General features: G+C 37.2%; 2 protein-coding genes across 4 annotated transcripts; both read left to right on the forward strand.

Moving 5' to 3' along the window:
• The first annotated feature begins 245 nt into the window (after window positions 1-245).
• LOC103989494 (protein TIC 22, chloroplastic) lies at window positions 246-9,498 on the forward strand. 3 transcript variants are annotated; one of them, XM_009408355.3, is made up of 9 exons: window positions 249-777; window positions 910-972; window positions 1,841-1,915; window positions 8,011-8,061; window positions 8,596-8,655; window positions 8,750-8,821; window positions 8,914-8,949; window positions 9,031-9,165; window positions 9,249-9,498. In XM_009408355.3, exons 1-8 carry the CDS (start codon window positions 349-351, stop codon window positions 9,118-9,120), a joined length of 876 nt encoding a protein of 291 aa, XP_009406630.2. In that variant the 5' UTR covers window positions 249-348; the 3' UTR covers window positions 9,121-9,165; window positions 9,249-9,498. The 3 variants fall into 3 exon arrangements, with proteins under 3 accessions (XP_009406629.2, XP_009406630.2, XP_065045044.1); XM_065188972.1 differs by having other exon boundaries at window positions 9,261-9,498; XM_009408354.3 differs by having other exon boundaries at window positions 246-777; window positions 9,031-9,498.
• Window positions 9,499-14,911: 5,413 nt separating this feature from the next.
• On the forward strand, window positions 14,912-20,432 carry LOC103989496 (galactoside 2-alpha-L-fucosyltransferase-like). The gene is made up of 3 exons (XM_018826947.2): window positions 14,912-15,183; window positions 15,286-15,544; window positions 18,511-20,432. Exons 2-3 carry the CDS (start codon window positions 15,334-15,336, stop codon window positions 19,965-19,967), a joined length of 1,668 nt encoding a protein of 555 aa, XP_018682492.2. The 5' UTR covers window positions 14,912-15,183; window positions 15,286-15,333; the 3' UTR covers window positions 19,968-20,432.
• Window positions 20,433-22,100: the final 1,668 nt, after the last annotated feature.

A 22,100-nucleotide genomic window follows, 5' to 3' on the forward strand; every position in this document is an offset into this window, starting at 1 on the left:
TTCTGAAAAGTGGGTCACTTACGAAAAACTCATAAATTGAATTTTTTTGAGAAAAATATCTTAAAAAATTATATTATATATTTTTTTAAAATGATGTATTTATATAATAAACTAGTAAAATTTGACCGGTAGTTGACATCTTCAAATCATATCATATTATCAAAAAATCATTATATATATTTTTTGTATTTTATGCAAAAAAAGGGTCAAAAGGAGGGAGAGAGAGGAGGAAGCAAGCAAATTCTTTCTGATATACCCAAATCGCAACTCATCCCCAGAAGCCAAGCTAGTAGTATAAGAAGTGTTACAGGAACTAAACAACGACGGCCATAACAAAAAGAGGGAGATATGCCGAACGCTCATCCCACTCTCCCCGTGTCTGCCGTCCCAATGGAGCCGTCGTCGCCGCTCTCCAACCCCAACCCCTTCGCAGCCGCCGCCTCTTTTCTTCGTCACCACCTCTCCCGCCTTGGCTCCGACCTCTCCGCCGGCGTCGACCACGGTCGCCGCCTTGTCCGCGCGGTGGCCTCCCCGCCTCCCTTCGCGGCCACCTCGGTTGGGGCGTTGGCGCCCGAGCCCGCGCGCGCTGAGGGGAAGCGCGCCTTCGACCTCGCCCTCAGCCCGGAGTATGTGGCGAAAACGCTCGCCGGCACTGCGGTGTACACCGTCAGCAATTCCAACAACGAGTTCGTCCTCATTTCCGATCCTAACAACAGCCTCCGGTCGCTCGGGATCCTTTGCTTCCGGCAAGAAGACGCTCAAACCCTCCTCGCCCAGGTCCTTCCTCCTCTCTCCATTTTCCGTACCTTACCCTTTTGATTCCATTTCTTCTCTTGAGATTTTTGATCTTATGTACATCTGAAAATTCGCTTGAAATTTGTACTATATATATTATTTCTGATTTTCCAGGTTCGGCTGCGACAGCCCATCTTGGGCAAGGGAGCAAGAGTCGTACCCATCACTCTTGATCAGGTTCTTCCATCAATTCTTGATTTAGGTTATGTTTACTGAAATAAAAATTCCTGGTTATACTACATAAATTAGTTGTTCTACGTGTATTTTCAGTCTTTGCACAAGAACATCATAAAGTTATTTGATTAAATGTCACAGAGAAAACTATACTGCCTCTTTAGAAATCTAGCCTTTTGTAAAGGTGGAACCACTACATTTCTTCCCTTCTCATACTTAACCATAGTAGCCATGAGATTCCAATATGTTCACTTGGTATTTTTTCAATTTTGTAGAATGAAGTGTAGTACTTAAATAATATAATTTTATCTTATACATACTCATTAATGGATCTTTATTTTGGATTAAAAAATTATGGATTGTTGTGAGGGTGATGAACCTAGAAACTCAAATTAGTATTAATGAATTGATAACTTGCTTTCTGGAAGTGTACTATTTTCACATTACATTGTGGAGGCTCAAGACTTAACAATGATCCATGTTGTTTGCATGTGATTGTCTAACATTTAGGAATGTCTTTATAAGTTTTATGTATCAATTCCTTTATAAATTTGTCATGAAGTAATAGCAACTTATTGACTTTTTAGACTATCAGAATAGCATTACGTTTTGTTGAAACCAATGAAGGGAACTTCCCATCAACAAGTCTGGTGGATTGTTTAAAATCTTTGTGGTTGAATTGCAAATTTTTTAAGGGTTCTTACGAGTTATTATGTTAGACAAGAGCTACCATTCTGAATTTTCCGTATAACTGGACTATCCTATTTGTGCTTTTCATCCTGTTTATGCTTTTAACTTGTATTTTCTTTTCTTTCTATCAAATCTGAAGTTACACTGAATCGCTTATAATTTATTATCCATGATATTGTAGGTTTATATGCTAAAGGTCGAAGGAATTGCATTTCGTTTTTTACCTGATCCTCTTCAGATAAAGAATGCTCTAGCGGTATGATTTTTTGCCTCAGTTTTTGAGATAATTCTAAATTTAGCACATTATAGCATCAAAAATAAGTTGCATGAGGCTTTGTGTAAGATACACAATTTTGATACCCACGTTTTGTATCAAATGGTCTAATTTTTGTGCTTGGAAAATTATGTATTTTATTTCTATTGCTCATTGTGATAGCAATTTTTGAAAATTTTCCTTTGTTTGTCTCCTCTATATTCAATGATGATATTCTAAGGCATTTATCTTATATTCAGTTTTATTAATTTTGTTGTTTACTTTCCAACCATTAGCTAGTGTGGAAGCAAGATTTGAAAGAGATTCTAGAGATGGTGAATCACCATTATAATAACTTTATGGATGTAATAATGTTTCATTTTTATTTCAGTTTTTTTATCTTTCTTGTTGGTTGTTTTGAGTATGCAGCTAGCTTTTGCTCATGTTTTATCAATCTTCTCCAAGTCCCTTGAAACTGTTAAATACTATAAACAGGATGATATCGGCCAAATTTCGATGGGTATGACTTGTACACACTATAAACCAACCGGTGTTCTTAGAATGCTGCCCAATATTCTTGTACTAGGCTTGAACCAGGTGGTATGTGTAAGGTCCATGACTCAGTCGTGGTTGGACTGGTAAATACTAGCCCTATTGTACTGAACCGGTCGAAATTGCAAACCTTGCTAAGAATAAACCAAGTAAAATTAATTGATTGTAAAATTTAGACTCTTTTCTTTTGTTCTCTAGAAATTTTCTTTTGTAGTATAAACAGGATTCTAGTTAGTAGTATTGGATTATTTATTGACTTTGATGTGTCATTAAATGAAACTCTTTCCTTGTCTACCTGTCATGTTCTTCTCTCCCTTATAAAATCTATCTAGTATAAATAGGATTCTAGTTAGGAGTATTTGACTAAGTATTGAGTTTGATGTGTTATTAATGAAACTCTTTCCTTGTCTACCTGTCATGTCCTTCACTCCCTTTATAAAATCTATCCGGTCTTGCTTGCATCATGTGGTGCAAGATCCCATGCTTGCTTCGGTATGACTATATTTGGGAATGTTTTGGATACTGACACTCAGATTATGAATATATGATCGATGGAATCCTATTATGTAACCTTGTCCAGCTTCATTTTTATATGGAAACAGTTTCAGGCAGATACTATCAGATCCACTTCCAACTATGTTTGACCCTGAATTTTAAATTTTTTGTGAGATAATTGAACAAGTTGATGTGTTTCTCTTTGCATTTTCTAAAATGCACATAGGCTTTAAGAACAGAATTGAGATATCTCACAGAAAATTCTTATAATTTGCCTTTAGATGGTTTGCTTATTCTTGATAATTTTGTTCATTTCGTTTACCTATTTTTTATTGATGAATTCTGCTTAACAATGACTTTATCCGAGGTTTACTATACCGTAGCATGCCGCTCAGTACGGGTGATATGTACTTGTCCGACAGGTAACCGGTATGGGTGGTACATCAGTATATCCCCATGTAGCATATATCGGTATGCTTGGTATGGTTTGGTACAGCTTGGTACATATCATACCGATAGTTGATCGGTACATTGGTATGGACTAATAAGACGAACCATTTCTTTATCAACCATATAAATATTGAAAAATATGCATACTAAGTTATGCAAGTGCAATGTCTTATAGGATTTGTCTCTAACTTTAGTTTCACACTAGGATACTTGATTAGACCATTATTCTTTTGTTTGCCTTCAAATTCCTTTTGAAGATAATAGTTAGGAACTTAGGAATTAGACTTTGAACCACATGTCATATGCAGAATTTCTTATAATTGTTCTTTATTTTGTGAATTTGGTTCTGCAAAAGATGTCAATTCAAACTTTAAGAATTTTCAACCATTCAAAACGAACAAAAATCATAATTACTTCTCTTTATATGAAAGCTAAGCATAAGCAAAACAATATAATTTATCATGAAAGATATAATAGGAAAAGAGTATCAATTAAAAACAACATTGTTAATGAACTTGATAATGCAAAATATAATACTTTAAGAGGAAGCAAAAAGAAGCCTTTTAAGGAAAGCAACTTTCAAATGTTTTGCATGTGGGATTATGTTGTGTTTGGAGGAACAGTTGCTCTATTGCAATGTTGCTCATCTGTAACCTAGGTAATCAAAATTCAAATCACTAAAATGGACTCTTTGCTTGCAGAAATATGGCTGCATATATTCATCCTGCTCATACCCAATAGTGGTAGGAGTCTTGTGCACTGGGCCAAACCTCAAATTATATTACATGTAGGTTGCAGCTATAGTTGACATAAAATTTTTGATGGAGGATCTCAATGGATAAACAGGAGAATATAGAAGTACGATATACTAGTCTGATCATATGGAATTGAGAACTGGGACCATATTGGTGTCAATGGTGTATGTCTCACCAAGATTGAATTTCAGTAGTGAATATCATCAATGGCACACATGGAACTCTATGTATGTAAACACAAAAAATCATAATACTAATACCAAAACACAAACTTTGAGTTGGTGAGGGCCTACTCGCTGCTCTCTTTCTTTCTCCATTAAGAACTGTTGCCTTGTTATGATAATTTTTGTAATTTATGTCTTATTTATCCATGGTTACTTCTAGGGTTGATTTGCATGCCATCATTCTTAAACTTTTAGCAAGAAAGGCTCTAGTCCTTTGTAAATTATAATATTCAATAGCTTGGTGAATGTAGGGTCTCCTTTCAAGCTCTATATATCTATAGTTGAGCGAATGCATCAGGCTCCATAGAGTGAAACATAAAAGTCCTGCAAAAGTTAAGCACAATCTTTGTATGAAATCAAGTGTTGATTACATGATGGAAGAAACTTTTTTTTAAAAGTAAATATGTAAGCAAGTGAGGGTAAGAAAAGGATTGCCCAGTGGGCTAGGCTCCCACCAATGTGTGGTCTCGGGAGGGCCTTTATACACAACTTTTTCTCTATAAATTTCCAAGACCAAGATTTTGATAATCTAGGTTATTAAGGAGCGACATTACCATTATACCTAGGGTCACCTTCTATGTAAACATTTGAAGGTAATGATCAAAATTTCATACATGAAATGAGTGAGTATATCTTTGAATCTAACTGTCAGAAATGATAAATCAATGAAATCTTGAATTAAATGGTGTAATACTAAAATAAGAAGTAAAGATAAAATTCCAAAATAAAAAGAAAAAGGAGGGAAGAAAATTGAGGGCCTTGGTGATTCCACAGACTTCTATTTCTGTAATCACTTTTTTTTTTATTTGGATCAATTAGAACATGTAACAGAAAATGTGCCACATTACTAAAGATACATTTTCTATGTTCAAGTACCAAAAACTTTGAAGGGGGAGCATACTTCTTGATGTGAAAATACATTATAAATGCTAATTCTTGCAAAAATACATCATTAATAAAATTCAGCAAATTTTGAAATCAAATAAGATCTTTTATAATATTGCAGCTACATATATGGGGATAAGTCTTTCAATGTTCAAAAATAAACAAACACCACCCTCTTGTTTCCTAATATATTTGGTAGTGAGGTTCACACCCTACTACGTCTTTATTTATTACCTCCCAACTCCATCTACAGCATGACTCTTAGTACCAATTGTGAAGAATATGTAAAATTCATTTAAATTTTAATAAGGGAATTTCAACATAATCATAGGCTTCTTTTAGCAGTTCTTCAACTCTTGGCAGCAAGTAACATCCTTTTTGGCCTCATAATCACCCCCCTTTGCATATTCTCTTCATTCCCCCTGTGGCCCCTGACCACGGGCTTCCATGGTCATTGTGGCCAAGCTCTTTGCTACACATCCTTGAAATGGCCTTCCTTGCTACCCTATTTAATGCATCACCCATCAAAGCTGCCACCAACCTGTTCAAATGATCCTCCCAATAACCTGTCTCCATTTAATTCCATTCCCTCAATCACCTTCAAGCCTTAGGCTTGTGATATCTGTTTTTTATTTATTTATATTAAATTTGTCTTTATGAATCTCGTTGTCAAGGGACTGCGATGCCTTGTTGCTTCATATGCTTCCCTGGTTGTTGGAATAAGCTTGATGTGTTAAATTGGGAGGGAGGAGGAGAGAACTGGTAGGGAGGAACTAAGGTAGGGAGAAAGGAAGAAGAAATAATAACAAGGGAGAAAATAAAAGAAAAACGACAGAGAAGAGTAAAGAAGCATGGAGGAAAAAGAGTTTGACAGACATAAAGCAGTTTATCCTATATAGAAAGGGCATATATACAAATATTTATTTTTGTTTTCCTTATCTTATAATGCATGGAGTGGAATACTGAGAGCTGTGTAATGATGAGCAGCAGTTTCACATCTACAACAGAATTTGAAGGGATGCAAACATTTTTTATTAGGGAAAAATTACTAGAGGGATGCAAACATTTCTTAATTGTACCTGTTTATGTACATACATCGAAAGATATAAATTAAATATATATGAGATATTAAAAAGCTACTTAATTCAAGTTAAGAAATAGGGATCTTGTATGATTTAGATCTAACAACTTTTCTGTTCATGAATGCTATATGCAACAAACATTTCTCCTTGCGTGGCCAGTAATCAACAAACATCTATACTACTTTTTCAATGGATCAGTCTTCATGTTGTGTATGGGGCAGTTTTGGTGCCTTGAGCTTTACTAAAATTATTTTATGAGGAGTCAATCTAGGTCTCAGATGACTAAAGATGTAAGCAACTCATATCATGCTTTAGGTCTGTTCAATTTGTTTTCCTTGGGAGTCAAAGTAATTGAACTTGACAACTTTCTTATTTTAGATAATGAGCCATGGGCCCAACCTTGTGTTTATACAAGACAGGTGCCTTTGTCTCTCTACAAAGGCCCTTTGTTATGGTCACTGAGTTTCTAAAACACTATAGCCACAAGGGTCCTATTTGAGGACATGTCTAGTAACCATTTTTGTAACATATTTATATTTTCATTTTATGATTCTTTGACTTGAAGGTTTGGATCCTTCAATTCTTGTTCCTGGTGGTGTTTCATTACTGCACAAGCATAATCCCTTAACCTTTTCTTTGTTTTCCTCTAAGAGTCATGCCTTAATAATCTCCACTTTTAGCATGCTTGAAATTATTATTCCTATATTATATTTGAAACCCAGAGTTATTTCCTATACTATTATTGGGATATTATGGTCTTGTTGTTATCAAATTGCCAATAAATCTATTATGGTCTGGTCTTAAACGACGTTATATCTACTCTTCAAGCTTTCCTTTAAATTTTCCTTTTAATATTTGTAATTGTGCTGCTAGCCCAGTGACACACCAGAATTTTGATACATTGGTGTGTTTTTACTAGAATTCTTTAATATTTGTAAATAGCCTGCTTAGTTCTATGCCACTAGCATCCTATATAAAATTGTTTGTAGTAACATTGTTGTTTTGCTTTCACTTTAGGATGCATAATGTTTAATTGGGCAGACTTTTGGTTGTTAAGATTGCATAATAAATTATATGCTGTTTTCTTTATACATTGACAGACAAATTTTTATTCAAAATCTTCTAAAATTGTACAAAGTCATTCCTGTTTCTTTCAAATAATAAGTTCATACAAAAAGTTCCTTCTGTTGTTTCACCTTGAGATATTCTGTATCTGAAGCTTTATTTCATCAAGGAAAATTATCCTGAAAGTTACATACATTAATTCCAAACATAGGCTATTTCATTTGTATATAGTGGTTTGGCAGCTGTTCTTGTCAACCCACACCCATGTTCTATATGAGTTGTATATTTAGGTGGAAACTTACTAAACAAGTCCATCATTGGTTAGAGTTTCTTTTCATATGTCTTGATGTCATACCTTATTAATTCTTTCTTATTTCTTTGAAAATCAGATTGTATATCAGTCATCCAATTTGTCACTTCATTTGGATTTATCTTGCTTATTTTGGACAATTGTATTGACTTGATCGGGATTTGCAAGTTTCTACTGTTTCCTCTGAATGATTCTTGCTTTTCCTTTTTGCCTAAGAAAGATTATTGTTCCATTTTCCCTGATTTTAAATTGTTTGCTGATAACGTCTTTGGATTTTCAGTTAAAATCTTCGGATGTCTCAAGAGGCTTTGATGGAGTTCCTGTTTTTCAGGTATGATTACGTTTCTATTTCAAACCTCTATTCAGCCTATTTGATCATTGTTGGAGAGCAGTATACATGATTTTTTGGATGTTGAATTTTCAATGCAGTCTATGTATATTATGGAAATCAACCATCAATTAGTTTTTCAGATGGTAGTTAGAAGAAGTTATGATTGATAGAAATTGAAAATGACGAATTTGTTTAGTTGTTTATTTGTCATTTGTAAATAATGTTTAGTTGTTTATCTGCATGCATGATGATAACAAATCATACAGGTGCAGTGGTCTTATCTATTAAACTATAAAATAACTAGATGCAATGGAACATACGATATCAAAATGATCAGCTGAGCTTAACCATCTGCTAAGACGGTCTGGTATTTCTTGAAGCTCTTGTGTCGACAACAATATTAAATTCTGTAATGTTCAGTGTTAGTACCTTTTTTTATGGACATTGTGGTAGTCAATCATCTTTCTTTTAAAGACTCGTTCCCATAGTTACATGTTTATTTCACTAATGACATTTTGTAATTTTGGTGTGCAGTCAGACCTTTTGGTTGTTAAGAAAAAGAACAAGCGTTATTGCCCCATATACTTTCAGAAGGTTGGATAATACCTTGTCTGACTGCAATAAATTTTACCACAGAAATAATTTGTAAGAACTACCAGGAGCTTTGCCTGTTTTTCTTTTAATGCAGGAAGATATAGAAAGGGAGCTTCTCAAGGTTTCCAAGGCATCACGAGGATCGGGATTTTCTCAGAACATCATGGTATGATCTTTTCCTTCATTTTCTTATTTTTAATAGTATTGATTCAACAGTTTTGTAAACTCACATGATAATTTTGCAAATGCTTCATGTAGGTAGGAAGTTTGGAAGATGTTTTGAAAAAGATGGAGGTAAGAAAATTATTAGTTATCTTTTGAACACACCTACATTAAACTTTTGCAGAACCTAATTTTGCTGCAAAATGATTGCAGATGAATGATAAAAATTCTGGATGGGATGATTTGATCTTCATTCCACCTGGGAAAAGTTACACTGAACACATCAACAAGGTGTCAGCTTGATGTGCATGGCATGGGCATGTCATGCATGAAACATGTTACTCTCAGGTGAGTAAGCTGTACTTAACTCCGAATGTTTTCCGCCATCAGCTCTCCTTTATGGTCAGACTGATTTTGACTCTTGTTGTAAGATTTTGATTCAGAATTCAAATGATCTGAGTTTAGTCTGGAGGTACAGAACATGGTTTGACAGCAAATATTCAAGGATGTTAAGAGGATACTTTAAATATGCCTTTAAAGTATTAATTGAAAAAGTAAAAGAGGGGGGACAAATATTTTTGGTGAGAGGGTATGCAATTCTGCATCTCCTGTATAGGAATAAATAAATCAGTCTTGTGTTTCTTTGGTACATTAATTTGTGGAATGATGGTCATTTTCTTCTGGAGTTATGGCCCACATTATGCAACATTTTGGCCTTAATCTTATGTCATCTTTCTGCATTAGATTGGGTCCAAAGGGCATGCCTCCAGTAATGAGCAGCTTGCTGTGGACAGTGGTTGAGTTTCTATAGACCAGAAATCTTTCAAAGGTTTTTCTGTTTTTTTTTTTGTTTTAACAGTTGAACTTTTGCATACTTATTGCACTGAAGTAGTATACAGTACCAAAAAATTTGTGCAATCAGAATTCTGTGTATGTGCAAAAAATGATATATTGAAATCCATAGTCGCCAAATATTGGGACTGTGAATTGATCAGGATAAAATTGGAGCCCGGCACCTAGCTAGACTTGCAAATATCCATAAATGCCTTAGTTAATATATCATCCAATAAAAGGAATGTGTTGCTGAGGCCATTGGAAGGATTCAACACTACTGAATTATTTGTGTAAGTATTTATGCCACTTATTTTTTTTCCATGCTTGCCAATTGTTTTTTTGGGTAACCATAACAAATGATGTAGGATGTGTTTTATACTATGCGAATTTTCAAGTCGTTGGCTCCAAATACCTCCATTTTGTTTTATACTGCAAAATACCTCAACTTCGTTTTTTATTTTCGTTTCTCCATTTCCTGGCTTATCTGATTGAGCTATCTATATAAAGCTCTTGATTTGCCTGAGAAGTGTGCTGCTATTCAGGCTGATCAAATGATTCTCAAAGTTTTGTGAGGTGAAGTGAAAGACTAAGTAATAATTTCACATTGTAAAAGATTGAGAGGGTTATGCAACGTAAGTTGAAGTTGATTCACGACTTAAAGGATTATTAAGTTTTCAGATTACATTGGTATCCAATTTAACTCAAAAATAGAGTTACGAAAAGATTTCAAATATGAAAACTGTTTCTACCAACTATGGGTCCCATCATAGATCCTTCAAGAAATTTTAATAGGCCAAATAATCAATCTTTTGTTGAGAAAAAAATGAATAATGAAAAAAAAATCCTCTGGATACCTTGAGAATCTCAGCAACATTACTATGAGCACATGAGATGTAATCAGTGTCTATTAACCAAGTCAGGTAGAGGCAAATTGAGAATCTCGAGCTGTTCGGCCGAAAGTATTGAGAATTTTTATCCCGACTTCAAGAGCTAATGGTGAGATGGATTGATATCATCATTGATAGACCTATTTCAGGTGAAGACTGCTCCTCGGATCATAAGACTTATGTTTAAGTTATCGAATAGCGATGAAGGATTACCTAAAGATAACCTTAAACGATGAATTGACAAAGTACCTTGACTTGAATCGATGTCAAAATAGTTTTTATGTGGATGATCAATGCTAGGGCCATTATTAACACATGTAACTTTCCTCTATTTTGATGCCTTTAAAAAACTAAGACTATTAATTAATGATCTTACCTCTATGAATTCTTCGTTGACAGGGTGGTTCATTGGTGACTCTATCTCATCTCTTAGGATCATAAACCTGCATATTATATTTAGATATGTGATTTGCTCCAAAATAATATTAACTAAATTCAGGATGATGGATATTCCCTTGGCGTACAACTGAACATAGGTCGACCAATATTAAAGAGACTAAGGGTAGTAGTGTTGACGTATCACATGGTGACGAAATTCTTGACGAGTACTGACATTGGAGAGCTGAGAAGTAACATAAGGGAGTTGTGCTAGTGCTACCTGAAGACGATCTCTCTACCGAAGAAAGCCTGACCTAAGGTGCCAGCTAGAGATCCTCGAGACTACGCCAAGTCTACCCCACATCCTGAGCCAGTGAAGCCACTAATTGAAGCACCCAAAGACAAGACCCAGTGTTTCGGAAAGCTAAAGTTAATGACTCAACTAGATCCCAGGATAACCTAGCGCAAAGCTGGGGAAGGCCATATCGGTTCATTGAGGTCATCCGAGACGAAAACCAATGCCTCGGGACAATAGAAGGGGTAGTTTCTTTAAGGACATGACACATTACAAACTTAAAGAGGTTTTATCCCCGAGATATCCCTCGGGTTAGGTCGAGGTGACTATGCCCCAAGCGTCAAGCCTTGATCTATCATATCTTTGGCGCTACTTGTAAAAGAAAATATTTTTAGGGTATAGGTGTTGCAAGTTAAGGAAAGAAAGTTTCATTACTCAAAAAGACTACACCAACTTGGTCGAACCTCTACATTGAAAATAAGACCTTGAACTATCGAGGTAGACACTGGCTGAGTGGACAAGCCTGACAATGCAACAAGGAAAAGATATAGGGACTAAGTCGGGTAGGCAAACTCAACAACTTAGTAAATACCAACACCTCACAAGGCAAGACAAAGATCGCCTCATCTCGAAACCTTCCAATTTGCTCAATAAACTCAGAGTTGTATGCCCTCATCAAACCCAACACTTGGTGAGGCATCACTCGACCTCTTCTAGGTGCCTCGTTAGCCCGACTCCTCGAGCCTCTATCTTAGTGATAAGTGTTGGGCCGTCCCTTTTCTTCTTTAGCCCCTCAATCTCATCATGGAGATTGTCAATCATGGGAGACTACTTATGAATGACAAAGCCGACATCTCGTATGCAGTTAAGAAGGGTCATTACGTAATGGTGATGCTATAAGTCAAAGACAAAGATACACTTAGTAAACACAAAAGTGACCAATGTTCAAAGACCACCTCGGTAAGCATAAAAGTGGCTAATATGTGAAGGTCGCCTTGAAAAGTGCAAAAATGACTAATGTGCAAAGATTATCTTGAAAAGTACGAAAGAAGTCCACAACGATGAAAGACACAAAACAAAATATGCTTGAAGTGTGTATCGAGAAAATCAACCACGGTGAGAGGTATAAGACAAAATGTGCCTAATGTATCTGAGTTGAGAAAACCTGACCTGCATAAGAAGAAACCTACAATGGCAGGAAGCATAAGATAAAATGTGTCCGAGACGGGCAACCCAACCCGTGTAATAAGAAACTTACACCAACAAGAGGCACAAGACAATATATGTCCGAGGCACATAACTCGAGAAAACCCAACCCGTGTAATAAGAAACTCGCGACGATAAGAGGTGCAAAACAAAATGTGACTGAGACGTGTTAGGGAAACTAGACTCACGTAATAAAAAACCTACTATGACGAGAGTTACAAGACAAAATGTGTCCAAGTTATGTGAGTTGAAAAAACCCGACCCACGTAAGAAGAAACTCGCCATAACGGGAGGCATAAGATAAGATGTACCCAAGGCACATGGGCTAGGAAAACCTAAACTACATAATAAGAAACCTGCCATAGCATAAGACACAAGATAAAATATGTCTGAAGCGTATGAGTCAGGAAAACCTAACATGCGTAAGAAGAAACCTGCTATGGTGGGATGCACTAGAGAAAATGTGCTTAAAGCACATGAGTTGGGAAAACCCGACCCGCATAAGAAGAAACCCACATTGGCGGGAGGCACAATACAAAAGGTGCTTGAGGCACGTGAGTCAAGAAAACTTAACCCGCGTAATAAAAACCCACTCCGGCGAGAGACACTAGACAATGTGCTCGAGGCCAATGAGTCGAGAAAACCTAACCTGTAAAATAAGAAACCCACCATAGTAAGAGGCACAAGATAAAATATGCTCGAGTCACATGAGTTGAAAAAACCCGACCCATGTAAGAAGAAACTCATCATGACGAGAGACATAAGACAAGATGTGCCCGAGGCACGTAAGTTGAAAAATCTTGGCCCGCATAATAAAAAACTTGTCACGGTGGGAGGCACAAAACACAATATGCTCAAGATGCATGAGTCGAGAAAACTTGACCCGAGTAAAAAGAAACCAACTATGGCAAGAGATACGAGATAAAATATGCTCAGGGTGTATGAGTCAGGAAAACCTAACTCACGTAATAAGAAACTCATCACGACGGGTGGCATAAGATAAAATGTGCTTGAGGCGCATGAGTCAGAAAAACTTGACCCGCATAATAAGAAACTCATCATGGTGGGAAGCACAAGACAAAATGTGCCTGAGTCATGCAAGTCGAGAAAATCTGACTCGCATGAGAGTAAGTCCGTCATGACGGGAAACATAAGGGAAAGAATACTTGAAGCAAAGAGGTAGATCTTCAACTCCTTTACTCAGGTGGATAGGCCACTGCCCAACATAACCCATCAACCTAGAGGTCCATAAATTTTAAAAAAGAGAGATGCGAGCACCTCGGATAGGCCTTCATGTAATAAGAAAAGAGATGTAGACTTGCCTTTGCCTGAGGCAAGGAGGTTAGGAAGCTCGACCCTTGCCTTTACCGAAGATGAGGAGGTTGAGAAACTTGACCCCTACCTTCGTCGAGGTTGGGAGATCGAGAAACCTAACCCTCGCCTTATGCTAAGGTGTGGAGGTTAGGAAGCTCGAACCTTGCCTTCACCAAAGATGGGGTGGCGCCCATCATGGGGCTCGAACCTATGATCACTCGACCCTCACCAAGGAGCGGAGGTCGGGAAGCCCGACCCCACATTTGCTTGAGGCATAAAGGTCAGAAAGAGATGTGGAGGTCAAGAAACCTGACCTTGTCCAACCAAGGTGCGTCCCTCGATAATATGAGGGGCAGGTTGGCGAAGGATCGCCACCAACAATGCTTGAGTACAATGAACTAGATGTGTCGAATAAACAAAATGTGCCACTAGGTTGATAATGGATCGAAGAGGTATAAGCTTGACGTGTCAAATAAACTAGACGTCGCACTTTTGATCCCTCTTGCGAGAGCCTTGAGTACGCCTCGGGGGAGACATATAGTAGGGAATACTAACCATTCTTCATCTAATACATAACTACCACGTGGTGTTCGGGGTGAAATAAGAGGATAGAGGTCACTCTCCACCCGTGTACCCACATGAGCAAGAGTGTAAGGTAGACGATTATGTGTTATCCAGGACTCTTATTGCCCACGTGGATAGGAGATAAAAGGGAAGATTATTAGAGACGATTAAAAGCTACATCCTCGTAGAATATTTTATGAAATATTCTATCCCTTTACGACTATGGATAAAAGCTTATTTTCAACGTATCAAAGGGGGAGTTACTTTTTTTTGTTTATAAAATCTCTTCAAATAACAGGTGATAGCTCGAGAGATATCTTGAATAATCTTACACGTATGAGTCAATCATATCAAATTGATTAGATCTTCGAAGACTTAATCCCTTGCGATGCGACAGATTAGCTCGTCATACGATTCTGTTTTCTGAGTTCAATGCGGTGCACTTACGGTGGTGGTCGGAATCACAAGCTTAGCATGTTACGGGATTGCGGTGCGGGTTTTATAATGTCTTGGAAGGTTCGGTACATTGAGTTGAATCCGACCCAGACCCGACGCCTAACCACGGACACCCAACGCCGGTTTCCAAAATGGGCAGATCCGAGCGCTGTTATTGGCAGCCTAACGCTACTTGTCATCTTCTGGCCGTGATGACCTGAGCGGCGGAGAGATTGCGACCCTTTTTTGCTGCTCGCATGGCACCGCCCCCCATCAAATCCGACAACTGTGCTCTCAGTCGCAGGACTATGCATTATTGAAGAAAAAGGATACGAGACTGCAGTCCCCGAGCCAGCCATTATGAAACTGGCAGCATTACACCGAGATGCGATCATATTTAACATGTTTCTTTGTGTGAAAGAGTGAAGTAGATCGCGAGATTTCATAGCCTGAGTGAGACTGCTATCTAACATTTTCTGAACAATGCTGTAGTTTTAGCTTTCTTGTTTCTCTGGGGCCATTGTTTAAGTATCTCATTCTGCTTCTGCTGAAAAGAGAGAGGAAGAGTGCATCTGCGTGTGAGCGAGAGAGGGAGATGCAGTGATGGAGAAGAAGCAGATTGGAATGCAGCAGACGCCGTCGGGCACGAAGCCACCCGAGACGAAGACCGCTGGGTCTGGAGGAGGGAGGCTCATTGTGGTGCCTGCCTTGTGCACGCTCGTCCTGCTCGCCACGGTGCTCTCCGGAGCCCATCGCAGTCTCTCAGTCGATTTGCTGCTCAAAAATCACGCAGCGGCAGCAGCATCACAAGAAGGTGACTCCTCCCCTTCCTCCTCTTTTAGATCCTTTTGCGCGATCTCCTTTTTCATGATAAACGTAGGTTCCAAGAACGATTGGCTTAATCGCTGTTCTTGGATAAGTGTAGTTTTGTTTGGGTTTTGATTGCTGATTCCCGTTTAGGGATAAGCTTGAAATCGAAGCCTTAGATGACGCCTTGAGTTGAAAGACTTTCTATAAGTTCATGATTTGGGATCGCATCTATTAGGTCTTGATCACCGGGAAGAAAGCGAAGAATGGAGAGCGTAACCGGGGATCGGGAATGGTTGGCATTTCAAAGGTCGGTGGGTAATAGCTGCGTTGCCATTATTGGCCTCCTTATGTGGTGTGTTCACTGTAGGTGTGGCTCGGCTGTCTCGAATAGGACATGGTTCAGCAAAATATCTGAGTTGGCAGCCAATCAGTGGTCGGTGGTGCAGGGCCCGCACCTCTGTTCACTCAATTGAATGGTTTGGTGGATTTGGTCGCTTTTGAATATTGTCATGAGTGAACCTGATTGACTTGATTGATCTATGCTCGTCTTGAGTCTGTGAGAGGGAGCATTACCCCAAAGTGGTTCTGAATCTATGAACCATTGTTTCAATATGAAAATTTGAATCAGATTTAAAGTGGATTGAAAGGAAATGACAGTGTGATGAGTGAAGATCTGATTAACTTGGACCTATACTTGATAGGTGAAATTCTAGCTCGGTCCAGTATGTTAAGCCATGAGGGTTACCAAGAAAGGTGAACAAGTTTCGAATTGAAAAATAATATGGTATAGTGTTACCATCTAATTTGGCTTAAAAGAGGATCGCAATCTGTATCCATTGTAATGCCTCCTATACATGCAGTATCCGATCTTATTTTCTTACCTGTTCCATGAAACTTGCTCCCATTTGGACGAGCATTCTTAGATGCACTCTACAAACGTCTGGGCTTTCAAAGCAAATTGAAGCTCCAAAACGACCTGTAAGGACCACGGCCTAATTCATTAGCCGACTAGACTTTGAGTCAGACATCTCAGTACAAAGACAATACAAGCATGGTAAGTATCAAAGTTTCTGGAGCAAGATTTTCTTTTAGTTGCCTGAATCAAATCTGGTTAACTAAATCAAAATGGTACAAAAAGCACTCATCCTAGCATTGGAGCGTATCAAAAAGGTCAAGGCCAAATTATTGATGGTTCCTACCACCTTAAATTACAAAAGGAATAGTTAACTAAGGACTGAACTTTGCAAGTCAACCTTTCTGCATCTTTCATGGTCTTCAGAGCCTTAAATAATGCATTTTTTTTTTAATTTTCCATGGTGGGTGCCCCTTTGGTACAACATTAGGGTTCCTTTATGAGCTAAGAGTTTATAGTTCAAGTCCTAGAAATATAGATGTAAAACTGAGTACATTGATCCTCCTCATGCCCCATATGGGGGGAACCTTGTGTTCTAGCTTCACCCTTTATTGTGGGTGCCCTATGAAGCCAAAGAAATTTCAAAAGTTATATCTATGACCTTCCGTTACTACCAAGTTGGTGCCTGAAGTTTTTATCGATGTGCATTTAGTAAGATCTAACATTTTTTAGATTACAAGTTGGTGCCTGAAGTTTTTATTGATGTGCATTTAGTAGGATCTAACATTTTTAGATTAGAAGGCATGACCTTGAAGCAATACAAGGCCATTCTCAGTGTGAACGAGGTCTCTTCTCATTGTTTGGGTAGATGTGCTTGTATTTGAAGAACATGTCCATCAAACTCCTCAATGCATGTCCTAAGTTGCCTAAACAATCATTAAATCATGAGGATAGTGCTGTCCTGAAGTTGCCTAAACAATCACTAAATCATGAGGCCAGCACTATTCTCTTGGATAAAATAAGTCCAAGTCTATGCAAGCACACATTTCTTGTTTACCTTCTTGACAAGGCAAATATTGTTAATTGGTTTTGACACTGGACCTTCTAGATGAGGTCAACATTTAGACCAGCACCTAACATCTCTTGGGGACGACGTGTAGGATTGACACTTGCCCAACCCATAATATAACATTAATATTACTGATTAAGTTTAGATTTAATTAGGTCCCTAGCTCAGTAGCCGACTCCAAAAGAAAAAAATATCCTTACATATACAGTAAAGTCTGCATGTGATATATAGCTCTTTATATTTTCTTTGGCGATGGCATGTACACTTGTGGTGGATCTGATCCAGATCTCAATGGCTATCATCAATATCACCATGCTAGCATGGTATCTACATTTCTGTCCTAATAATACATAGGAAATCATATATTTTCTAGCCATATCAGGTCATAAAGCAATCAGATTGGGTTAATGTTAATTCAAAGTATAATTTTATTTTTCCTAGTAATGACCTGTGAATGATGGAACACATGCCAACCAATCATTTTATTTGCTACTTCCAACAAGTTGGGTGCTTTCCATGTCTGATATATATATATATATATATATATATATATATATAAAATTTTCTTTTTGGTTCAGATGGATCTTAACAAAGATAACTAGGTTGTAAGGTTAGTTAAGGAGTGATATTAGAGTTTTGATGAGGTGAGGAAGGAGGTGAGATTTTTGTTAAAACAAGAGAGAAATCTTTCATTGCTGTTATAGAAAATTGATTGTAAACTTGCCATTACTTGTGAAGGAAAAAGAACAAAAAAAAGTTTATGATGTGATTCATAGGATTCATGTAAGATTTATGTAAGGTTCAAAGGACTTTCTATACTAACAAAATCAGAAAAGGAAGACAATACAACATTGTTGCTTATATGTATTAGTGTATATATGTTGACAGACTATTAGACGAACTTTTGTGATTCTCTTCATTCTTTTTCAGATAAATGAACTCGGTGTTATGTTTTTTGTTAATTCCGATTGCTTTCTAGTCGGTGACTGAACTTAAACCCATCAACTAAAGTGAGTGTATTCTTATTGTATTTGTGTTCAACATTCAGTCTCCAACAGTAGCTGTTCTGTTAGCTCTTCAACTATTGAGCCACCAAAAGACAAGTTACTTGGAGGTTTGCTCTCCACTGCATTTGATGAAGCTTCTTGCCTGAGCCGCTACCAGTCTGCATTGTTTCGAAAATCATCAAACCACACTCCTTCGAGTTATCTTGTAGAGAAGCTCCGAAGCTATGAAGTTCTCCACAAAAAATGTGGCCCAAACACTCAGCTCTACAACAAGACCATAGAACAGTTGAAGTCCAATCACAGCATGGGGCCAATGGAGTGCAACTATGTCGTATGGATACCATCCGATGGCTTAGGCAACCGGATCATTAGTATTACCTCAGCGTTCCTCTATGCCCTCCTCAACAACAAGGTCTTACTGCTCTACCTTCCTGAAGACATGAGTGATCTCTTCTGTGAACCATTTCCTGAGACCACTTGGGTTCTTCCATCAGATTTCCCTATCAGGAACATTAAATGGGTCTATAGTTTCGATAAAGATCCTAATAGATATGGAGATTTGCTGAAAAGAAAGGTGCTTAGGAATGACATGAATTCCCGAAATATTTCAGGGCCATTGCCAGCGTATCTATATCTCCACCTAATACATGCTAATGATGACTTTGATAAGATGTTCTACTGCAAAGAGGGCCAACTACTGCTTCAAAAGTTCCCTTGGCTGCTGTTAAGATCAAACCAGTATTTTGCACCTGCTTTGTTTCTCATTCCTCAGTTTGAGAAGGAACTAAGTCTCCTCTTCCCAGAGAGAACCACCGTCTTCCATCATTTGGGACGTTATCTTTTCCATCCATCAAACACAGTCTGGGGCTACATAACAAGGTATTATGAAGCTTATCTGGCAGATGCAAATGAAAGGTTAGGAATGCAGATCAGAACATTTGGGCAGGTTGATCTAGATAGCCACTCTAGTTATATCATCAATTGTGCACTGACTGAGAGATTGTTGCCCAACATTGATCTGAAAGATCCTGTTCTGCCAACTATCTCTGGCGTGAAGCCAAAAGCTGTTCTTGTGACCAGTTTAAGCAGTCGTTACTTTGAGAGACTAAGAGACATGTACTATGAGCATGCGACAACTACTGGAGAGGTAATCAGCGTCTATCAACCAAGCCATGAAGAGCAGCAGCACACGGAGAAGCTTAGTCACAACATGAAGGCTTTTGCAGAGATTTATCTCCTAAGCTTGAGTGATGCTTTGATTACTAGCAAGTTCTCTACCTTTGGGTATGTGGCACAAGGCCTTGGTGGTTTGAGGCCATGGATTCTCGTAAGACCCAATAACAAGAATGTTTGTCTCCATTCCATGACAATGGAGCCCTGCTTCCACTTTCCTCCATCTCATGATTGCAACACAAGAAGGAAAGTTGCAATAGGATCGGTAGCCTCATATCTGAGGCACTGCGAAGACTTTCCTAATGGCATCAAACTGTTTTATTAGGAAATGATGCAGCTGTGATACACAAAATTACTACTGCATGGTCTATAAGAAACATACAGTGAACACTTGACAATTTCATGCAACTTGATTCCCCTTGACCTACAAGTTCAATCCTGAGTTGAAGACTATACATCAAAGATTCTCTAGGATTACCATTGCTGCTGTTTCTCCAGTACAAGACTTCCTGTTTTCATGGAGGAGACATAATAGAGGATTATATTTGTTTCTGAATGTCCAGAAATCATTTTGAAGCTAAGAGTTGAGCAGAACTGCTGATGAATAATGACTTGCTTCTTCTCAACCTGTATGCCTTTGAGGGATGTGTTGCTACTGCTTGCAAACGAAGGCATTGTTTCATTGTTGCTAGTAATGGTTGTTTCTGGTGTTTGTTTCTATTACAGTGGTTGTATTATCTTAACTTCTCTTGTTGGTAGTAAATAATAGGCGATTGGTAGTTGGAACTTTCTTTTTTGGTTTATCCTAGATTCTACAGCTTTGTATATTATTGGTGGTGAAATTTTACTTTCCAGGAAAAATGTGTCATTAACTAATATAACTGTCATCCATATTACTAATAATGTTATCTTTGTTTGTGTGCAGCATTTAATATATAAGCTTGTCTATCTTCATCTACTAATGTAATAGCAACAAGAGCTTGTCTATCTTCATCTACTAATGTAATAGCAACAAGAAAATCATATGACATGGATAGTTTTTCCTAGTTAAAATACAAGTTTCTAGATCTTTATTTATAATTTCTTATAAGATGAGCGTTTTTAGATCTTTATTTATAATTTCTTATAAGATGAGCATAATTTTGTTTTGCAAGATGTTAACATAAGGATAATCGGTCAATCATCGTTTGTCACTAGAGAAAAAGGATCAGGCAACATGCAAGTCCAAGGGATCTAAGGGGTAGCTCAGGGCAATTACAAACCGCTCGCCTCTCCTATAGAATCTAGGTAAAAGGGTATTAAAATCGAGAATATAGATCCACAAAAGTTGACATCGAAACTAATTTAAGTGTCAAAAGTATCAATTCGGAAAGCCTTTCTCAATTTTGATCTTCGTGCATGTAACATCTCGAGAGCATGATTTTTTCATCTAAGGAGGTTGCACTTTTCACCTCGAAAAACTATACGTATATAGATTAGGGTCAAATCAAGCTAGGAGGAACATCGATATTTTTCCTCAACAAGATTTTGTTGTCAAATTATGATTGATTAAGCTTCCTGACTGCCAACTGCTTCCAACACTCGTTTCGTTAAAACAGCTATACATAAATGTATATATTCATAAATTTAATTAAGAAATTAGATGATGATGCTAATTTTTCTAATGTACAATTAGGGGAAGGAAAAATAAAGGTTGACGGGTGAAACGTTACAATCTTTGATTGGTGACCTCCTTGCTGATTAAAATAAATTTCTAGTTGTTTCTTCAAAAATCCCTATCTACTGAAGTAGTTCGTAAAATCTGGAGACATTCTCATGGCATGTTTACAGTCATTTTTTTTCATGTGTTTTTGTAGCTCTAGTGAAGTGACCATAAAATTTCAGTCTCAACAACGATAAAAACTTTAGTCAACGTTCATCTTGTCAGTCTGAATCGTATTGTACCATTCCATACTAAAGTATGATATGATGGGATGTACTCATGGTACAAAAAATATTAAAAAATAGCTCTAAAAATGTATAATTTTAAGTTAAAAAATATAAATTTAGTATCATTTTAAATAAAATAATCTAAATTATAAAAAAATAGTGGCACAATTTTTTTTAAGTTTTGAGAAGTGGCTTCATGGAAGTTTCCAAATAAAAACAAATGAATCAAGATCGAAATGATTTGAATTATATAAAAACAAATGATTTGAATTGTTAGATTTTTTATTAAATAATTAACACTTTAAGATCCAAATGAATCAAGTAATCGATCGTTGAATATATTTGGTTCTACTACTAAAAAGATCGATATGACTTTATGAACAGAGATCAGGGTTCTCGATTTTATATATATATATATATATATATATATATATATATATATATATATATATATATATATATATATTTGATATGTTTGTTGGACTAAAATTAATCTTACGACATAATATACTAATATACTATATCTTAT

The sequence above is a fragment of the Musa acuminata genome, chromosome BXJ1-6 (assembly GCF_036884655.1).
Source record: "Musa acuminata AAA Group cultivar baxijiao chromosome BXJ1-6, Cavendish_Baxijiao_AAA, whole genome shotgun sequence".
Lineage (NCBI taxonomy): Eukaryota > Viridiplantae > Streptophyta > Magnoliopsida > Zingiberales > Musaceae > Musa > Musa acuminata.

Bases quoted from the DNA above. Each gene is read 5' to 3' on its own strand.
- LOC103989494 (XM_009408354.3), top strand. From the start codon at position 349: ATGCCGAACGCTCATCCCACTCTCCCCGTGTCTGCCGTCCCAATGGAG. The intron at 778-909 runs GTCCTTCCTCCT...CTGATTTTCCAG, and splicing joins CTCAAACCCTCCTCGCCCAG to GTTCGGCTGCGACAGCCCAT. The intron at 973-1,840 runs GTTCTTCCATCA...ATGATATTGTAG, and splicing joins TACCCATCACTCTTGATCAG to GTTTATATGCTAAAGGTCGA.
- LOC103989496 (XM_018826947.2), top strand. From the start codon at position 15,334: ATGGAGAAGAAGCAGATTGGAATGCAGCAGACGCCGTCGGGCACGAAG. The intron at 15,545-18,510 runs GTGACTCCTCCC...TTCAACATTCAG, and splicing joins GGCAGCAGCATCACAAGAAG to TCTCCAACAGTAGCTGTTCT.